General features: G+C 57.3%; 1 protein-coding gene across 1 annotated transcript in view; it reads right to left on the reverse strand.

The window, feature by feature from the left end:
* Positions 1-6426: 6426 nt before the first annotated feature.
* Positions 6427-13731, reverse strand: part of MATN1 (matrilin 1) — a 9134-nt gene continuing 1829 nt past the window's right edge. The window contains exons 2-7 of the mRNA XM_081816841.1: positions 13077-13202; positions 12192-12608; positions 11458-11610; positions 10513-10620; positions 6935-7038; positions 6427-6588 (exon numbers count right to left, since the gene is read on the reverse strand). Coding sequence (XP_081672967.1) covers positions 6427-6588; positions 6935-7038; positions 10513-10620; positions 11458-11610; positions 12192-12608; positions 13077-13202 — 1070 coding nt within the window. The remainder of the gene's footprint in view (positions 6589-6934; positions 7039-10512; positions 10621-11457; positions 11611-12191; positions 12609-13076; positions 13203-13731) is intronic.

A 13731-nucleotide genomic window follows, 5' to 3' on the forward strand; every position in this document is an offset into this window, starting at 1 on the left:
CTGTGCGCCACCGCATTCACCTCCGACTCACCGGGAGCCGGTCCCCCTCCCTGGGAGGCGCCAGGCCTGCCTCCAGAGAGGCAGGGAGGAGCGGGGAGGGGGTGGCATCTGGGCGGGTGGACATGGCCTGGCCTCTCCCAGCCCAGCCCAGCACAGAGGCGGTTCTCTTTCTCCTGGGGAGGCTGCACCCTGCCTGTCACCCCAGCCTGGGCCTTGGCAAAGGAAACACCAGGGCAGCCGGAGGGGGCCTGGCTGACCACGGGCCCCTTGAGGGGAGGCCCCGTGGGGAAGGCTGCGATGGGCCCAATGGTCCCCTGAGAATGGGGTGCATATGGGGGTGCTCACCACCTGTGCGCCCCACCAGTCCTGGCTCCTGGAGGAAGCCCCAGGCTTGGGACAGAATCCCTGGCTCTGCACCACCCACAGGAGAGGGGTTGGGAGGTGCTGGCTGTCCGTGGGCCAAGGGCTCCTGCCAGGAATGAAGGCAGGAAACTGCAAGGGAAAATCTGATACCAAGAAGAAGGGAAGTTTTTTCCCAAGTTGTGGCCACATGCCCAAACAGCCAGCCGTGGGGGGAGGGAGGCGGCAGGCAGAGAGGCCTCCAGGTGCCAGTGGAGGCTGCAGGGTCCTGGAAGGATTTTGGCCCTCCCTGTAAGGGCCTGTGGCCAAGCTGGAGGGAGTCCAGAGGCAGAACCAGCGGGGCCAGATCCCAACCTACGAACTTCAAAGAGCACTTAGGGCAACAAGAAGATGTCCCCCTGGAGGAAGGAAGACTCAGGGGCCATGTGGCACAGACAGGCCCGGGTTCAAGACCCAGAACTTCTACTTGCCTCTGCAAGCCCCTTCTGCTCTCTGAGCCTCACTTTACCCAACCTGTAAAATGGGGATAGTCCTGTCATCCAAAGTAACTACAATGAATCTATGAGGTTAGTGCTATTAGGACAATGCTTAGCGCATAGTGAGCACTGATACATGTTAGCTATCCGTGGATTTATATTTCTAAGTTACTATTTATAGGTATATAATATACTATATTATTATATAATAATTTTATTATATTATATTATAATTTAAAATTTATTATATTTTTATATATTATATTTATTATTCACATGGTTATATTACATATTTACATATTTCATATCTGTATTATAATGCGTTATATATAAGTATATATAATATACTATCTGTACTGTAATATACTATAAATAACTATTTGTAAATTATTTATTACTATCACCACCGGAAGACTATGGGACACAGAGGGAGCAGATATGTTCTGTGTGGCCCGCATATCACACTTTCATTCACTATATCTATTTACCAAGGCCCTGGGAAGCCCAGGTGAGCTCCTTCCGGAGCTTCCTTGAGCACAGGTGCCTTCTCAGGTGGGCACCTTAGAAAGGACAGCACTGGGGAAGCTGGTAGGCTGCTGGAGTGGCAAGTTCGTTCACCTGGACCAGGTGCCCACTGCGTGCCCGCCCAGCCCGAGCCCCCAGCGGTGCAGAGGCGCGGGGAGTGAAGGACTCGCCAAGGTCACACAGGCCTGAGTGCGGAGCCCCACTTCACACCCAGGTCTGGACACAGGCGGTCCCCCTGCAGACCCCACACTCCCGGTCACCACCACTGGGTAGGACAGCCACTTGCACTTTGGGGGGGGCGCAGACGGGAAGGAGCTACTTCAGGCCCCGCGAACCTGAGGGGCAATGGGAGTGGACACATTCTGACCCGTGGGGAGGTTTGCCATGAGGGAGGGGGTGCTGTCTCCTCCTTGAAGCCCTGGTGGGAAACCTGCAGCCGAGGGGGCACCTGGGCCCAAACCCCAGCACAGGTGGGGTTTCTGTCCAGAGCCCCGAACACCCCTCACCCCCGCCCGGTGTCTCATTCCAGTCTGCCCCAGGTGGGAATTGTTCTCCCCACGTCCTAGGTGAGCAAACTGAGACCAGAGGGGCAGTCACGTGCCCCAAGTCACACAGCATGTCTGTGACAGCCCGGGCCTCACCCCAGCTCTTTGGATTGACCAGGGTGCCAGAGGAGCCTTTTGGGGACCCCTCCATCATGTCTATTTCGGGGTCTCTAATATCCCCCTCCCCCCACTCTTCTATCCTGACATAAGGACAAAAGACCTGGCCTTTGCCCATAGGAACAAGAGAGGGGAGGGCAGCAGGAAGACGCCCCTCAGGGTGTTCCTACCTAGCCCCCCGCCCAGTCCCCAACATCCAGGTCTGAGCTGCCACCCCTAGCCCAGCAGAGCCCGGGACAGGCCCTGGGAGACCAGAGCTGCATCCAGCCCAGGCCCCTCACGGGACATGTCAGGGTGAGGGATATGAGAACATAGCCGGCTGGAGCCGGGAGAGAGCAACCATCTCGGGGGAGACCCCCACCCACGCTCTGCCCCTGGAGACGGGTTGCTGTCTCCTTGGGAACCTTTGTATGTGGCAGGGAGGGGGCAGTTTGAAAGGATTAGATCGTGGGCTACTGAGTGCCACAAGTGACAGGAACTAGCCCAGCTCACAGTGACTGTTGCAGAACCCCATCCCCCAGCCTGGCTGGCCATCTCATTCCTGGGCCGATGCCGCCATCCTGTGGCCAGATTCCTCCCTAGCAGCCTCAGGCCACTATCTGATACCTCAACCTCAAGATTCAAGGCAGTCCTTGAGATCATCTTACCCAGTGTCAGGGGTCCATTTCACAGATGGGGAAACTGGGTCACCCAGGTAACAGCAAAGGGTAAGTGAAAATAGTAGGAAATTTGGAATTCAACAGGCCTGGGCAACAGCCAAACCATATAGGTCTTAGGGTGTCCAAGTAAGTCTGAATTTTATCTTGGAGACAAAAGACAGCCAGAGAAGGATCTTGAGCAAGGGTGTGACCTGATCAGATGTGCACTGTAGGACCATCACTCTGATATCCGTATGCAGAATGGACTAAAGAACAAGGCAGGAAGGCCAGTTAGCCTGCTATGGTCCCAACCTGTAGAGAAAAGACTAGAACCCCCCTTCATCACAGTGAGTCTGAACCTCAGAGAGGCAATGTTCTGGAAAGAGTCCTGACTTTGCAGCCAGAGAGTCCAGGGTTCAAACCCCAGCCCTGCCACTTACTGGCTGTGTGACACTTTATATCTGGCAGCCTTGGTTTCTCCGTTTGCAAAACAAATTTATTCACAACATCACTGAGAAGTTTGAATTCAAAATTGTGTGTGTAACAGCTCACATCTGGTGGATGATCAAAAAGAAAAGGTAACTCAGTGGGGGTCCTAAAACTGATTCTGACCCCAAGAGCAGAGACGGCCCCTCCCCACGCCAACCAAGCCTCGTGTGCACCGAGCTCCCGAGCCCCCCCGACGGTGACTGAGCTGCCCAGCCACTCAGCAGCTCCAGAGGAGGCAGGCCTAACCCGGGCAGCAGGAAGCCTCTGCGCAGCTACTGTCTCCTACCATATTAACTGCATTTGCAACCGGAACAGATGGGGTGTTGGGACTACACCCCCCCCACCACCACCATTTTTCACAGAGCATTGATCCAGGAGAAAATCGTGTAATTAAAAGAGGAGAAATGCAAAACAATCCCCTTAGCGGACTGTGCCGTCTTCCCTCCCTTGTAAATCCATTAATGAACTGTAATTGCAAAGACAAACCCGTTATTGAAACCTGGTAACCAATTCACTGTGGGGCCAAGGCACTTCCATTGTAATCCAAGACCTGGGGAAAGACAGGGGGGAAAAAATCCTAATTAGTTTAGTCCTGTTTATCTATACACAAATCAAAACAACAAAAATATCGATTACAAAGTAACTTGCCATCTGCCAATAGACTATGGGTGCCCTGGGGAGACGCTGGTTTTCCTTCTTCGTGGGACTTGTTTATAACCTTCTGTTAATCAAACGGAGAGCAGGGAAAGATGCGGGAATTACATGGAGAGGGTGGGTTGCCTGGGGACCTGCAACCGACGTGGGGAGAATCAAGATGAGTTTGGCAGGAGTTGGGGTTTGGAAGACCCCAAGATGCCGGCCCTCACCTTCCTCAGAGCCCGGTGATGTGGTCCCCCCTTCCCCATACAGGGAAGAATGGGATCCACAGGATCTATTCCAGCTGGGATCTAAATAAAACCCCGGCTCTGCCTACCTGTTGGGGATATGGGGTGGTTCTGCTCAGCCTGCACCCAGACCCTGGATCTGATTACACATCCTTCCTTCTCCTGGAGGAACCACTCAGTCTTCGTAGTCCTGGGGCGTCCTGTGTGCCTGATCCATCCGTCACCCAGGGACAAGCAGAGCCCGGCCTGGCCAGTCCGAGCCTTGCATCACCCTGGCCACAGTGATTTTCAAGGGTGGGCACTTGAGCCAAGGAGGCTGAAGGCTGTGAACTCAGAGCTGGGGGGCATGGGGCCATCTTGAGACGAGGGTCTGGCTGGACATGAGGTCACCAGGGTGGAGACCAGTCAAGAGTGGAGAGAGCCAGTGGTGCCTGGGTGGCTCAGTCAGTTGGGCGTCTGCCTTCAGCTCAGGTCATGATCCCAGGGTCCTGGGATCGAGTCCCACATCGGGCTCCCTGCCCAGCAGGGAGTCTGCTTCTCCCTCTCCCCCTACTTGTGTCTCTCTCTCTCAAATAAATAAATAAAAATCTTTAAAATTAAAAAAAAAGAGGGGAGAGAGCCGGAGGCCCAAAGACGCCCCCGAGCCCAGCGCCTCCGCCAGCACCCTCCATCACGGGGATCCCATCAACTCCCTTCTCGTGCTGACACTGGTTGGTGTGGTATTTCTGTCACTTGCAACCCAGCCCTAACTCAGCCCGTTCTGAGCCACAGTGCCGGCCGGCCGGTCTCCAGGTGGTTGACCTGCCCTGCTTCTCCTGCCGGCCTCCCTGGGACTCCCCCCTCCTGCCATGGGATGGCTTGGGCGGCACTGTTGGAAACAGGAAGCAACCTTCTCCCACTCAAAAATGGGCGAGTTCTGGGCACATACCCCCTTCCATTTGTTCCTTTCTTGGAAAATCCTGAGGCTCAGCCCCAGAGGTCCCAGATTCCCAACCCACCCCAGCTCGGCCTCGACCAGGGCCTGAGCCAGGCCAACAACAGCCTCAGGCCTGCCAGTTCTAAGCCCCTGGGTGCTGATCAGTCTCCCCATCCAGCACCTTCTCCAACCCCCAGCCTCCTTGGCAAGGCGCTCACTCCCTGCCTGGCTCCCACCAGCCCCTCCGTGGGGGTCCAACCCTGCCCCTTCTGCCTGGGGCTCCTGGGTCCAGCTCCAGGCTCCTCTAGGACGAGGTCCGCCCTCTGCCAAACTCTGAGCCTGCCGGCCACCTGGGAGGAGGACAGAGGAAGAGACCAGCCACTGGGACTTTCCAAGGGCCTACTATGTGCCCATGGCTTAACACTCGTCATAGGCGGCAAAGCTAAGTTTGTGCTGCTCTTAAGAAAGGCCTGAGCTTTGGGTCAACCCAGGAATCGGTGCCTGCGCTGACTTGAACAATCTCATCACCTGTAAAACAAGTCACACTAAGGCTATCACACAGGGTCACTGGAAGGATTTGCCGGCGTCCTCAGGGCCACCGTCCCGAGGAGTTTCTCCCCTCTCCCTGCAAGTAAGGATGTCACTGCTTCACGGGGACAGGGAGATCAGCCGCCCTGCACAAGACCCAGCAGGGCCAGCCTCCAGGTCACCGCACCTCCGTGGGTGTGTGAGAGGGAGGTTTCGGTCCCTGCACATCCCGGCTGAGGTCCCTTCACAGCCCGCCTCGCACCCCATCAAGTGTTTGTGGGGAAAACATGAGCCGCATTTCTAATCAGAGTTCTATCCTACTTTCTAATCACATCACCTCGTTTCCTAAAACCCTCCCGTGCCTTCACACCACCCTGCAGGTGCAGTCCCCACCTCCTCTGGTCCTAGGCCTGCACCCTGGACCCCGCCACAGGCAGCTGCATCCAGGCTCTATGAGGGCCGCACACCTTCCTCCTCAGGGCCCTCTCACACGCCATTCCCTCCACTTGACGCGCTCTTCCCCAGCCCCCTTTACCTCCCTAACTCCCAAAGTGCCTTCAGATTCGGCCTCCAGGAAGCTTCCTCCACCTCCTCACGGCTGGGGAAGCCCCTCTGTTGTATGCCCCTGTGGCATACCCCAAGTCCTAGGCCCGCTACCGCAGCTGGGCTCCCTGTGAGGCTTTCTGTCCAATGTCTGCCTGCCCCTCTAGGCTGGGAGCACCACGAGGCCAGAAACCACTGGGCATTTTCTATTTCATCCCGAATGCCTCGTGTGTGCTTTGGCCTCTGGCAATGCTCAGTAAATGGGGAAGGAAGGAAAAAACGAGGGGAGGGTGACTTCACTGTCCCCTGCCCCTCCCTCCCAGTCATGTGCCCCTTTTCAGCCGCCCCCCCACACACCCCTCACCTTCCAAACTTCCCCTGCAGGGGCAGCGCCCGGGCCCCCTGCTAAGCCACCTCTGCCGTCTCCTCCAGGGAGCCCTCCAGGGCTGGCCACAACCATGCCAAGCCCCCCGCCCCCCGTCTAGGTGCCCTCAGCACCAACACTGTGAGGAGGGTGCTGTTGCCCTGTTTACTGTCGAGGAAGCTGAGGTCGGAGGGCAAAGGAGTCTGTCCAAGACAAGGGGGCCTGGGGGGTCTCACACCAGGACTGTTGGCCCCCAAATTGCTAACCCCTCCGCTGTCACCTCCCCATGGGATAGTTCCTGGGAGCTCGGAGCCTGATGCTTGGTCTCTGCCAGGCCAGACAGGCGCCCCCCGGGCACGCTTCTCTCTCGTCTGACTTCATCAAGGAAGTAATGACAGCCCTCGGGCTCTGAGTGACACCGTGCGTCCCTCGGGAGATTCTCCTTGTTGACGGCTCGTTTCTGGATCCTCTCTCCATTCAACAGATGAAGAACTAAGGCCCACAGGGAGAAGGGATGGCTTGTCCATGCTCACACAGCAAGAAACACACCGAGGCTGGGACGTCAGCCCCGGAGCGCAGGGGCTTGTGCCGTCTCTGGGCTCGTTCTACTCCTGGTGTCTGGATGAGGGCCTGGCACGGGTGCTGGACAATCCCTGGCCGCAGGACGAAGTGGTGGAGGTGGCTGGCTGTCCCCAGAAGCTCGCAGGCTCACGCCGCCCTCCGCGCCTCGCCTCCCTGAGCCGCGGCACACCCATGTGCTGGCACCCCTCCAAGCAGAGGCAGGGCTGTCCTTGTCTTTGCCTCCTGGTGGAGCTGCGGGGACGCAGGTGGGCCAGAGCCACGGTGCACACTCTGGTCTCCCAGCGGGTAACAGGTGCCCCGGGTGGTACAGCCGCTGGAGACCAGGTGGCTGCAGTGTCCCGAGGAACACTGGCCCCAGATGGGAACAAGGGAGGTGCTCAGTCACCGACAGGCTTGGATGTGTCCCTGAGTCTGGGAAACCACCCCCTAGAAGGCAGCAATGATGCCAACCCCACTCTGGGTGCCAAGTGTGGGCGGGTCCGGTGCTGGGTGCCCCCACCCACCTCATTGACACCCCGCAGTACCTGAGAGGTGGTGCCAGAATCCTTTGTCTTGGATGTAGGTGGGGGACCCAGAGGGGTGAAGGGCCCCCACCAAGTTACCAGGCAGCTGAGGCATGGTCCTGGAACCCAGGATGGCCCCAGAACTGAGGAGCAAGAACGAGGACACCAAGGCCACCACGTGGGTCGGAGACAGAGGTGAAAGATCGGCTGAGTCAGGGCTCTCACATTGCATGGAACAGAAATGGGCTCAGCCACGTACGTCTCACTTTGGCGCGAGGGTTTCCTGGGTATCACGAACGGTCAAGGCAGGGAGTGTAGCCAGAATGGGACACCAGAGAGTGCCCCCCTGCGGCAGATGAAAAGTGGCCGCCAATTCTTCATTGCTCTCTCCCCATGGAGAAGTGGAGTGTACCTCCCCACCCCTTGCGTTTGGGCTGGCCTGAAACTGCTTTCATCAAGAAAATGCAGCAAAAGTCACGCCATGCCAATGTGGGGCCCCAGACCTAAAAAGCTTTCAGAAGCCCTGGGCTGCCAGGTAAGAAGTCTGGCTCCCCCACCGGAGAGCCCCTGGGGACATACGTGGAGAGAGAAGTAAAGAGAGGCCGGGCCTTGCAGCCCCGTCTCCCCCCGCAACGGTCACATCAGGGGGCTCTGGCGCAGGTGAGTGGGCCATGCTGGAGGCTCCAGCCTAGTCGAGACCCACACGAGTGTGACCCCAGCCGACTCCACATGGAGCAGAAGAACCACCCCACAAAGCCCAGCCAACGCACAGAACCATGACAGTAACAGGTGGTTGTTTTGAGCCACTGAGTTTTGGTGGGTGCAGGGGTGTAATTCCGCCTGCTTAAACTGCCTCTAAGGAAGCCCTCTCAGGATGGTCTGAGTCTCTCGTAAAAGCCTGTTACGGGCTCTCAAGTGTGACTCTAGTAGTAACACTAAAAATGCCCCATGATGCAGGAATGAGTTCAGCAAATCACCCAAGCTCCCACTCTGGGAGACGAGGGATTGAGATTGCAGGGGGCTCTGCTCCAGAGGGGCCTGGGCAAGGCCGGCAGACCCCAGGTAGACCTGAGGGGACATGGGGGTCAGGACACTTTCTCATGTGCCATCCCTGAGGTGGGGGGCTGCTGCCATCTGTGCTGGGATGGAGGCAAAGCTGCTGACGCCCAAGGAGGGAACAGAGAGGACTCCAACATGGGTGTGGGGCTGGGGGGGGGCACCTGGGGCCAGGGCCGGTGCGGCTGGGACCCTCCCAGCATCTCTAACTCACGCACATACACTCAGCCCATAGGCTCCTGTTACAACTTAAACCCACTCTTTTTCCCCAGCTGGGTGAGGGTGATAGGGCACTCTACTGTAAGTCTATTAAGGGCAGGGACTGTGTCTTCCTCGTAGGCGACCATCTTCCCACTGCCTGCCATGGGCCTGTGCTCTGTGTTTGTCATCTGCATGCATGCATGCTTGAATGAATGAATGAATGCCTGAATCGGCCTATCTGCTGTCATGGCTCTTCTTTTTCTTTGATGTCTTGCAGTCCTAGATACAAGTCCTATCTCTCCAGCTGATGCTTTGCTGAGCAAGTCATCTGAACACCCAGACACAGCTTCCCCGTGTGTATAATGAGGGCATCGCAAGTCCACTGTGGGCAGGGCTGCTGGAGAAGGAAGGGAGAGCCTGTAAGGGCAGGACGACCGCACGCTGGATTTGGGGTAGCGGCCTTCACCACTGTTCCCACCACTGTTGCCACCCTGTAGGGGCCCCCTGCACCCGCCGCCCTCACCAGGCCTTCGTCCGGCTTCCCGAATGACCACACTGCCTCTGGCCCCATTCAGGGCTTAAGTTAAATCGTATTTAATTGTTTTTCAGAAGGGAATAGAAAAATCAGGAAAGAGATTCACAGCACTGGCAGTCAAGAAAGGGTTAACTAAAAAAAAAAAAGGAATATATTAAGCTTTCAATTGAAAAAATGCAAACGCAGTCCCTCTCACACTCACCCCTGTGTTCTCACTCACACACACGCATCCCTGCTCTAGATACACGCCTGCCCTCAGGCATGCACACACGCACACGCATGCTCCCAAACACAGCCACGCTCCTAACACATGTGCACATGCCCATGCACGCGCACACACACTCGCGCTCCCAGACACTGCCAGGCACCTAGCACACTCACACACACACCCAGCAGGGCTGGCAGGATGGTGGGGGAGACCTGGTGCCCTCAGGGCCCGCCCCTCCCCCCCTCACTGAAATGGCAAAGCTAGACTACACTTGGGGCTCTAGGGGACACACGCAGGACTCGGCAGCCTGTGCTTGCGGTGGGGAGAGAGAGAGGCCATGGCGGGGACAGGCAGCCTCAGACGACTCTGTTCTCCAGGACGGCCAGCCGCTTACTCACAGCTTCCAGTGGACTCGCGGTTAAGGACAGGCGCAGGCTGACCAGAGCAGGGGGGTGATGGCTGTCCCACCTGCACTCGGGACCCCACTTCCTGTGTCCCCCACCTCCCAAGAGCCTCTCTTCCAGTGGGTTCTCTCACCCTATCTACAGCTTGCGTCCTCCCCAGTGTCACTGCCCTCAGAATGGTGCCTTCCCCAAAACGCGCTTGTTACAGTGTGCCCTGAAGGCCCAGCCCTGCCCAGTGGCAGCTTCAGGCCTGCTGGGTCCCCCACCTGGGCCCCCACCCCGTCCTGACAGAGCCAGGGGAGTTGTTCCGGGCCCAGCCTCATCTGAGTAGAGACTGGTATTCTTCGTGTCACTGAGAGCCTGAGAAAAGGGGAGACCACAGGCTCCATGTTTTCCTGAGCATGGCTAGGACTCTGGATGTGTGTCCAGTCTCTAGATCTTGGCTTCTGCCTCGGTTTCTCTGTTTACCCTCTAGGAGCCTCTGCTTTTGACAGGATCAGTACCAAAGCCGGTGCCAGCCCATCTGTCCGGAGTCCAGCCTGTCTCCAGCAGGAGGCAGAGTCCCCACCTGGGACCCCACACACAAGGGGCGTGGCTCCCTCTCCCGCCCTGCAGTGCCCTGCCCCCCCAATCCCCGCCCCTCAGTGGCCTCTGGGAAAGGATATGCTTCCTGGTCAGGGCCTGCAGCAGCCCCTCCACTTTGGTCTGGAATTTCACAATGGACTCGCAGGCACACGGGTCTTCCTCTGGAGTGGGCAGGAAGTAGGGAAAGAGAAAGGGAAGGTGAGTGGTGGTGTGGCAGGGGGAGCGAGGAGCGGTCACAACCTAGGGCCAGGACTAGGGAGTCTTGGGGGAGTGCAGGGGGCCTGGGAGAGCTGAGAAGACAGAGACACATGTAGGGTTCTGAGGCAGAACTCCCAGAAGTGACGGACGGGGAGACTCCGAATGTTCTCCAACCCCACAGAGCCCTGATAAAACCTCCAATACCAGCATCTCCGTGCTGGCCCCCACTGCATGCAGGGCACTGCTGCTAGGGGCCTCGAGGTCATCTTGGCGGCTTCATCCAACACTCTGGGTTGGAAGTCATTAATCATCCCATTTTACAAATAAAGAACCCGAGCAGTGAAACAACGGGATCCTGGCCAACAGCCAGTTCCTGCCAGAGCAAACGCACAAACTCAGGCATCTCTGACTCTGGAATCCATCCTCTCTACCACTGGGAGGATCGGGGGAGGCAGCAAGGTTCAAATCCTGGCGCCTCCGGTTATTAACGATTGTTCCACCCCTCTGGGCTCGGTTTTCCTGTCTGTAAAATGGGAATAATAATATTTCTACCAATTAGGATTGAATGATTTAATATTAGGAGAGTACTAACAACAGTGCCATTCATGTAATAAGCATTCAGCCTATGTTTGCTGGTTGCAAAAGTGAGACTGGCCAGCCCTCCTCCTGCTTCTGCCAACTCTTGTTGCCACCCCAGCTCCTGCTTCTCCCCACCCACATCCAGTTCCAGAATGGCTCCCCAGTCTCCCCCCGGAGCCCCACCCACCCCTCCCACCGATGCCATCCCTGGCCTCACTAACCCACGCAGATCTTATTCTGCAACCTCTTGCCAATCTGGTTGATGGTCTTGAAGTCAGCCGTGTAGAAGTAATGCTCTGCCACGGGCTCTGAGGCGATTTCCCTCAGCTCGTCCTCCACGGCGTTGCCCACACCCACAGCAAACATCTTAAAGCCTGCCAAGAGGAACAAGATGAGTGACAGTGGTCATGGGGACAGGCAGCCGCAGCTGAGCTTCCTGGGCAATGCCCAGGCGATCAACACCAGACACCTCCTGGTGGCAGCTTCTGGAATTACAGGCACAGTGCCTAGGACAAAGACCTTGAGGAAACCAACATTCACTGAGGTTCTACCCTATGTCAGACCCGTACTGATTCTCTGGACCGGGAGCTTCGTAACCTCATACACCCCATGATCATCCATCTGGTGGCTATTATTATCCTCATTAAATAGGTGTTGAAAACAGAGACTCCGGCTTGTCCCAAAGTGGGGTTGCCTTCCAACAGTCGGTGTGTTCTGGGGAACATTCGACTGGAAAATCTCCAAACCCCACCTACAAAAGGACCATTGAAACAAGCTGCTTACTTTTCTGGGGCCTCCGTTTTCTCATCCCCGATAAGAAAGAGTTGGACAAACCCATCCCTCCTCATTCACATTGAACTTGGGTTTAGGGCACTAGTAACAGACAACCTATAGTCGAGCTGTTCCCTAGGTACTCCTGGCCGTCAGTGGCGTTCAGGATCCAGGCACCACCTACCAAGTTCCTTGGCTTTCTTGGCGGCATCGTTAATGTAGTCCTGGCTCCGGCCATCAGTGAAGACAATGCCCACCTTCTGGGCCCCAGGCCTAGCCCCGCTGGACACAGTGAAGGAATTGTCAATGAGGTACTTGAGGGCAGCCCCGGTCATGGTGCCCTTCTCCATATATGACATGTTCCGCACAGCCGCCTTAATGTCCTTCTTCGTGTGGAAGCGGCCCAGCGGGAACTCCTGGCGCACAGAGCTCGAGTACTGCACTAGCCCCACCTGCGCCAGTTTGTCGGACACGTCCAGCGTGTCCACGATCTGATTGATGAACTTCTTCACCAGCTCAAAGTTCTCCGGCCGCACACTTTTGGATCCATCAATGAGGAAGACCAAGTCAGTGGCCGAACTGCCGCTGCTGCCTCTGCAGGCTAGGAAGGGTAGCAAGGAGAGGAGGTGAAGCTTAGGGACCAGTCGTTCACCCTGACCACTAGTCAGGAACCCATCACACACCAAACTCTGTACTGAGGATTATCCCAGCCCGTTTTGTCCTCAAAACTCCCTCTAGAAAGCCAAGGTTCCTGGCCTTGTTCTTTAGCGTTGGAAACTGAAGCTCCAAAAGCCATTAAATCATACAACTCAGAAGGAGTGGCACCAAGAGTTGAACTCAAGACTGTGTAACTCCTTCCACCATACTAAACCCACCACCCACCGTGACAAAGAGGGACAGAAGTCAGAAGGTAACTTTCTGCAGACACCAAGTTCTAGGAGGCATCTATCACCTTTGCAGATTGGTCCAGAAGCAAAGTGCAGAGAGGCTCGAACGGGCTTCCTAGAGAGTGGCCAAGCCGCCCCCCTCCCCACCCTCCCCAGGGCTTGCCTGTGTCCAGCCCACTGACCATTGCAGGTCTTGCCATCACTGTTCAAGGTGAAGCCCTCCCGACAGGCGCAGGTGTAGGAGCCCGGGGAGCTGAGGCACACCTGCTCACAGTCATGGTCTCCTGTGGCACACAGGTCTGACACCACTGTGGGGACAAGAAGACAACTCAGAATCTCACTGTCACAGGGCCTTGGACATCTCAGCCAGGGTGGCCCTTCAAACATTCAGGGAGACTGAGGCCGCCAACTGGGTGAGGTCTGAGCCCCAGACCCTCAGCCCAGGGCCGGAATCACTGGCCCGCCCCATGCTGACTCTCAGCCCCGCCTCCCGCCCTATTCAGCCCCGCCCCGTCGTTAACTCAGCCCCGGACCTGTCCATCCCCGTCCGGCCCCGCCCTGGCCCGCCCCCGATGCAGACTCAGTCCCGCCCTGTCCAGCCCAACCCTGTCCAGCCCCGCCCCGATCGACTCTAGCCACGCCCTCACCCCCCCTCCCTGCCCCTGCCCCACCCCGACGCTCAGTCGGCCCTGTCCATCTCCGTCCGGTCCCGCCCTGGCCCGCTCTCCATGCAGACTCAGTCCCGCCCTGTCCAGCCCTCCGGTCCAGCCCCGCCCCGATAGACTCTCTAGCCACGCCCCCACCCCTCCCTGCCCCTGCCCTGGCCCCGCCCCGTGG

Source organism: Leptonychotes weddellii, chromosome 4 (genome assembly GCF_054177405.1).
Source record: "Leptonychotes weddellii isolate Sample4059 chromosome 4, ASM5417740v2, whole genome shotgun sequence".
NCBI classification, from domain to species: Eukaryota; Metazoa; Chordata; class Mammalia; order Carnivora; family Phocidae; genus Leptonychotes; species Leptonychotes weddellii.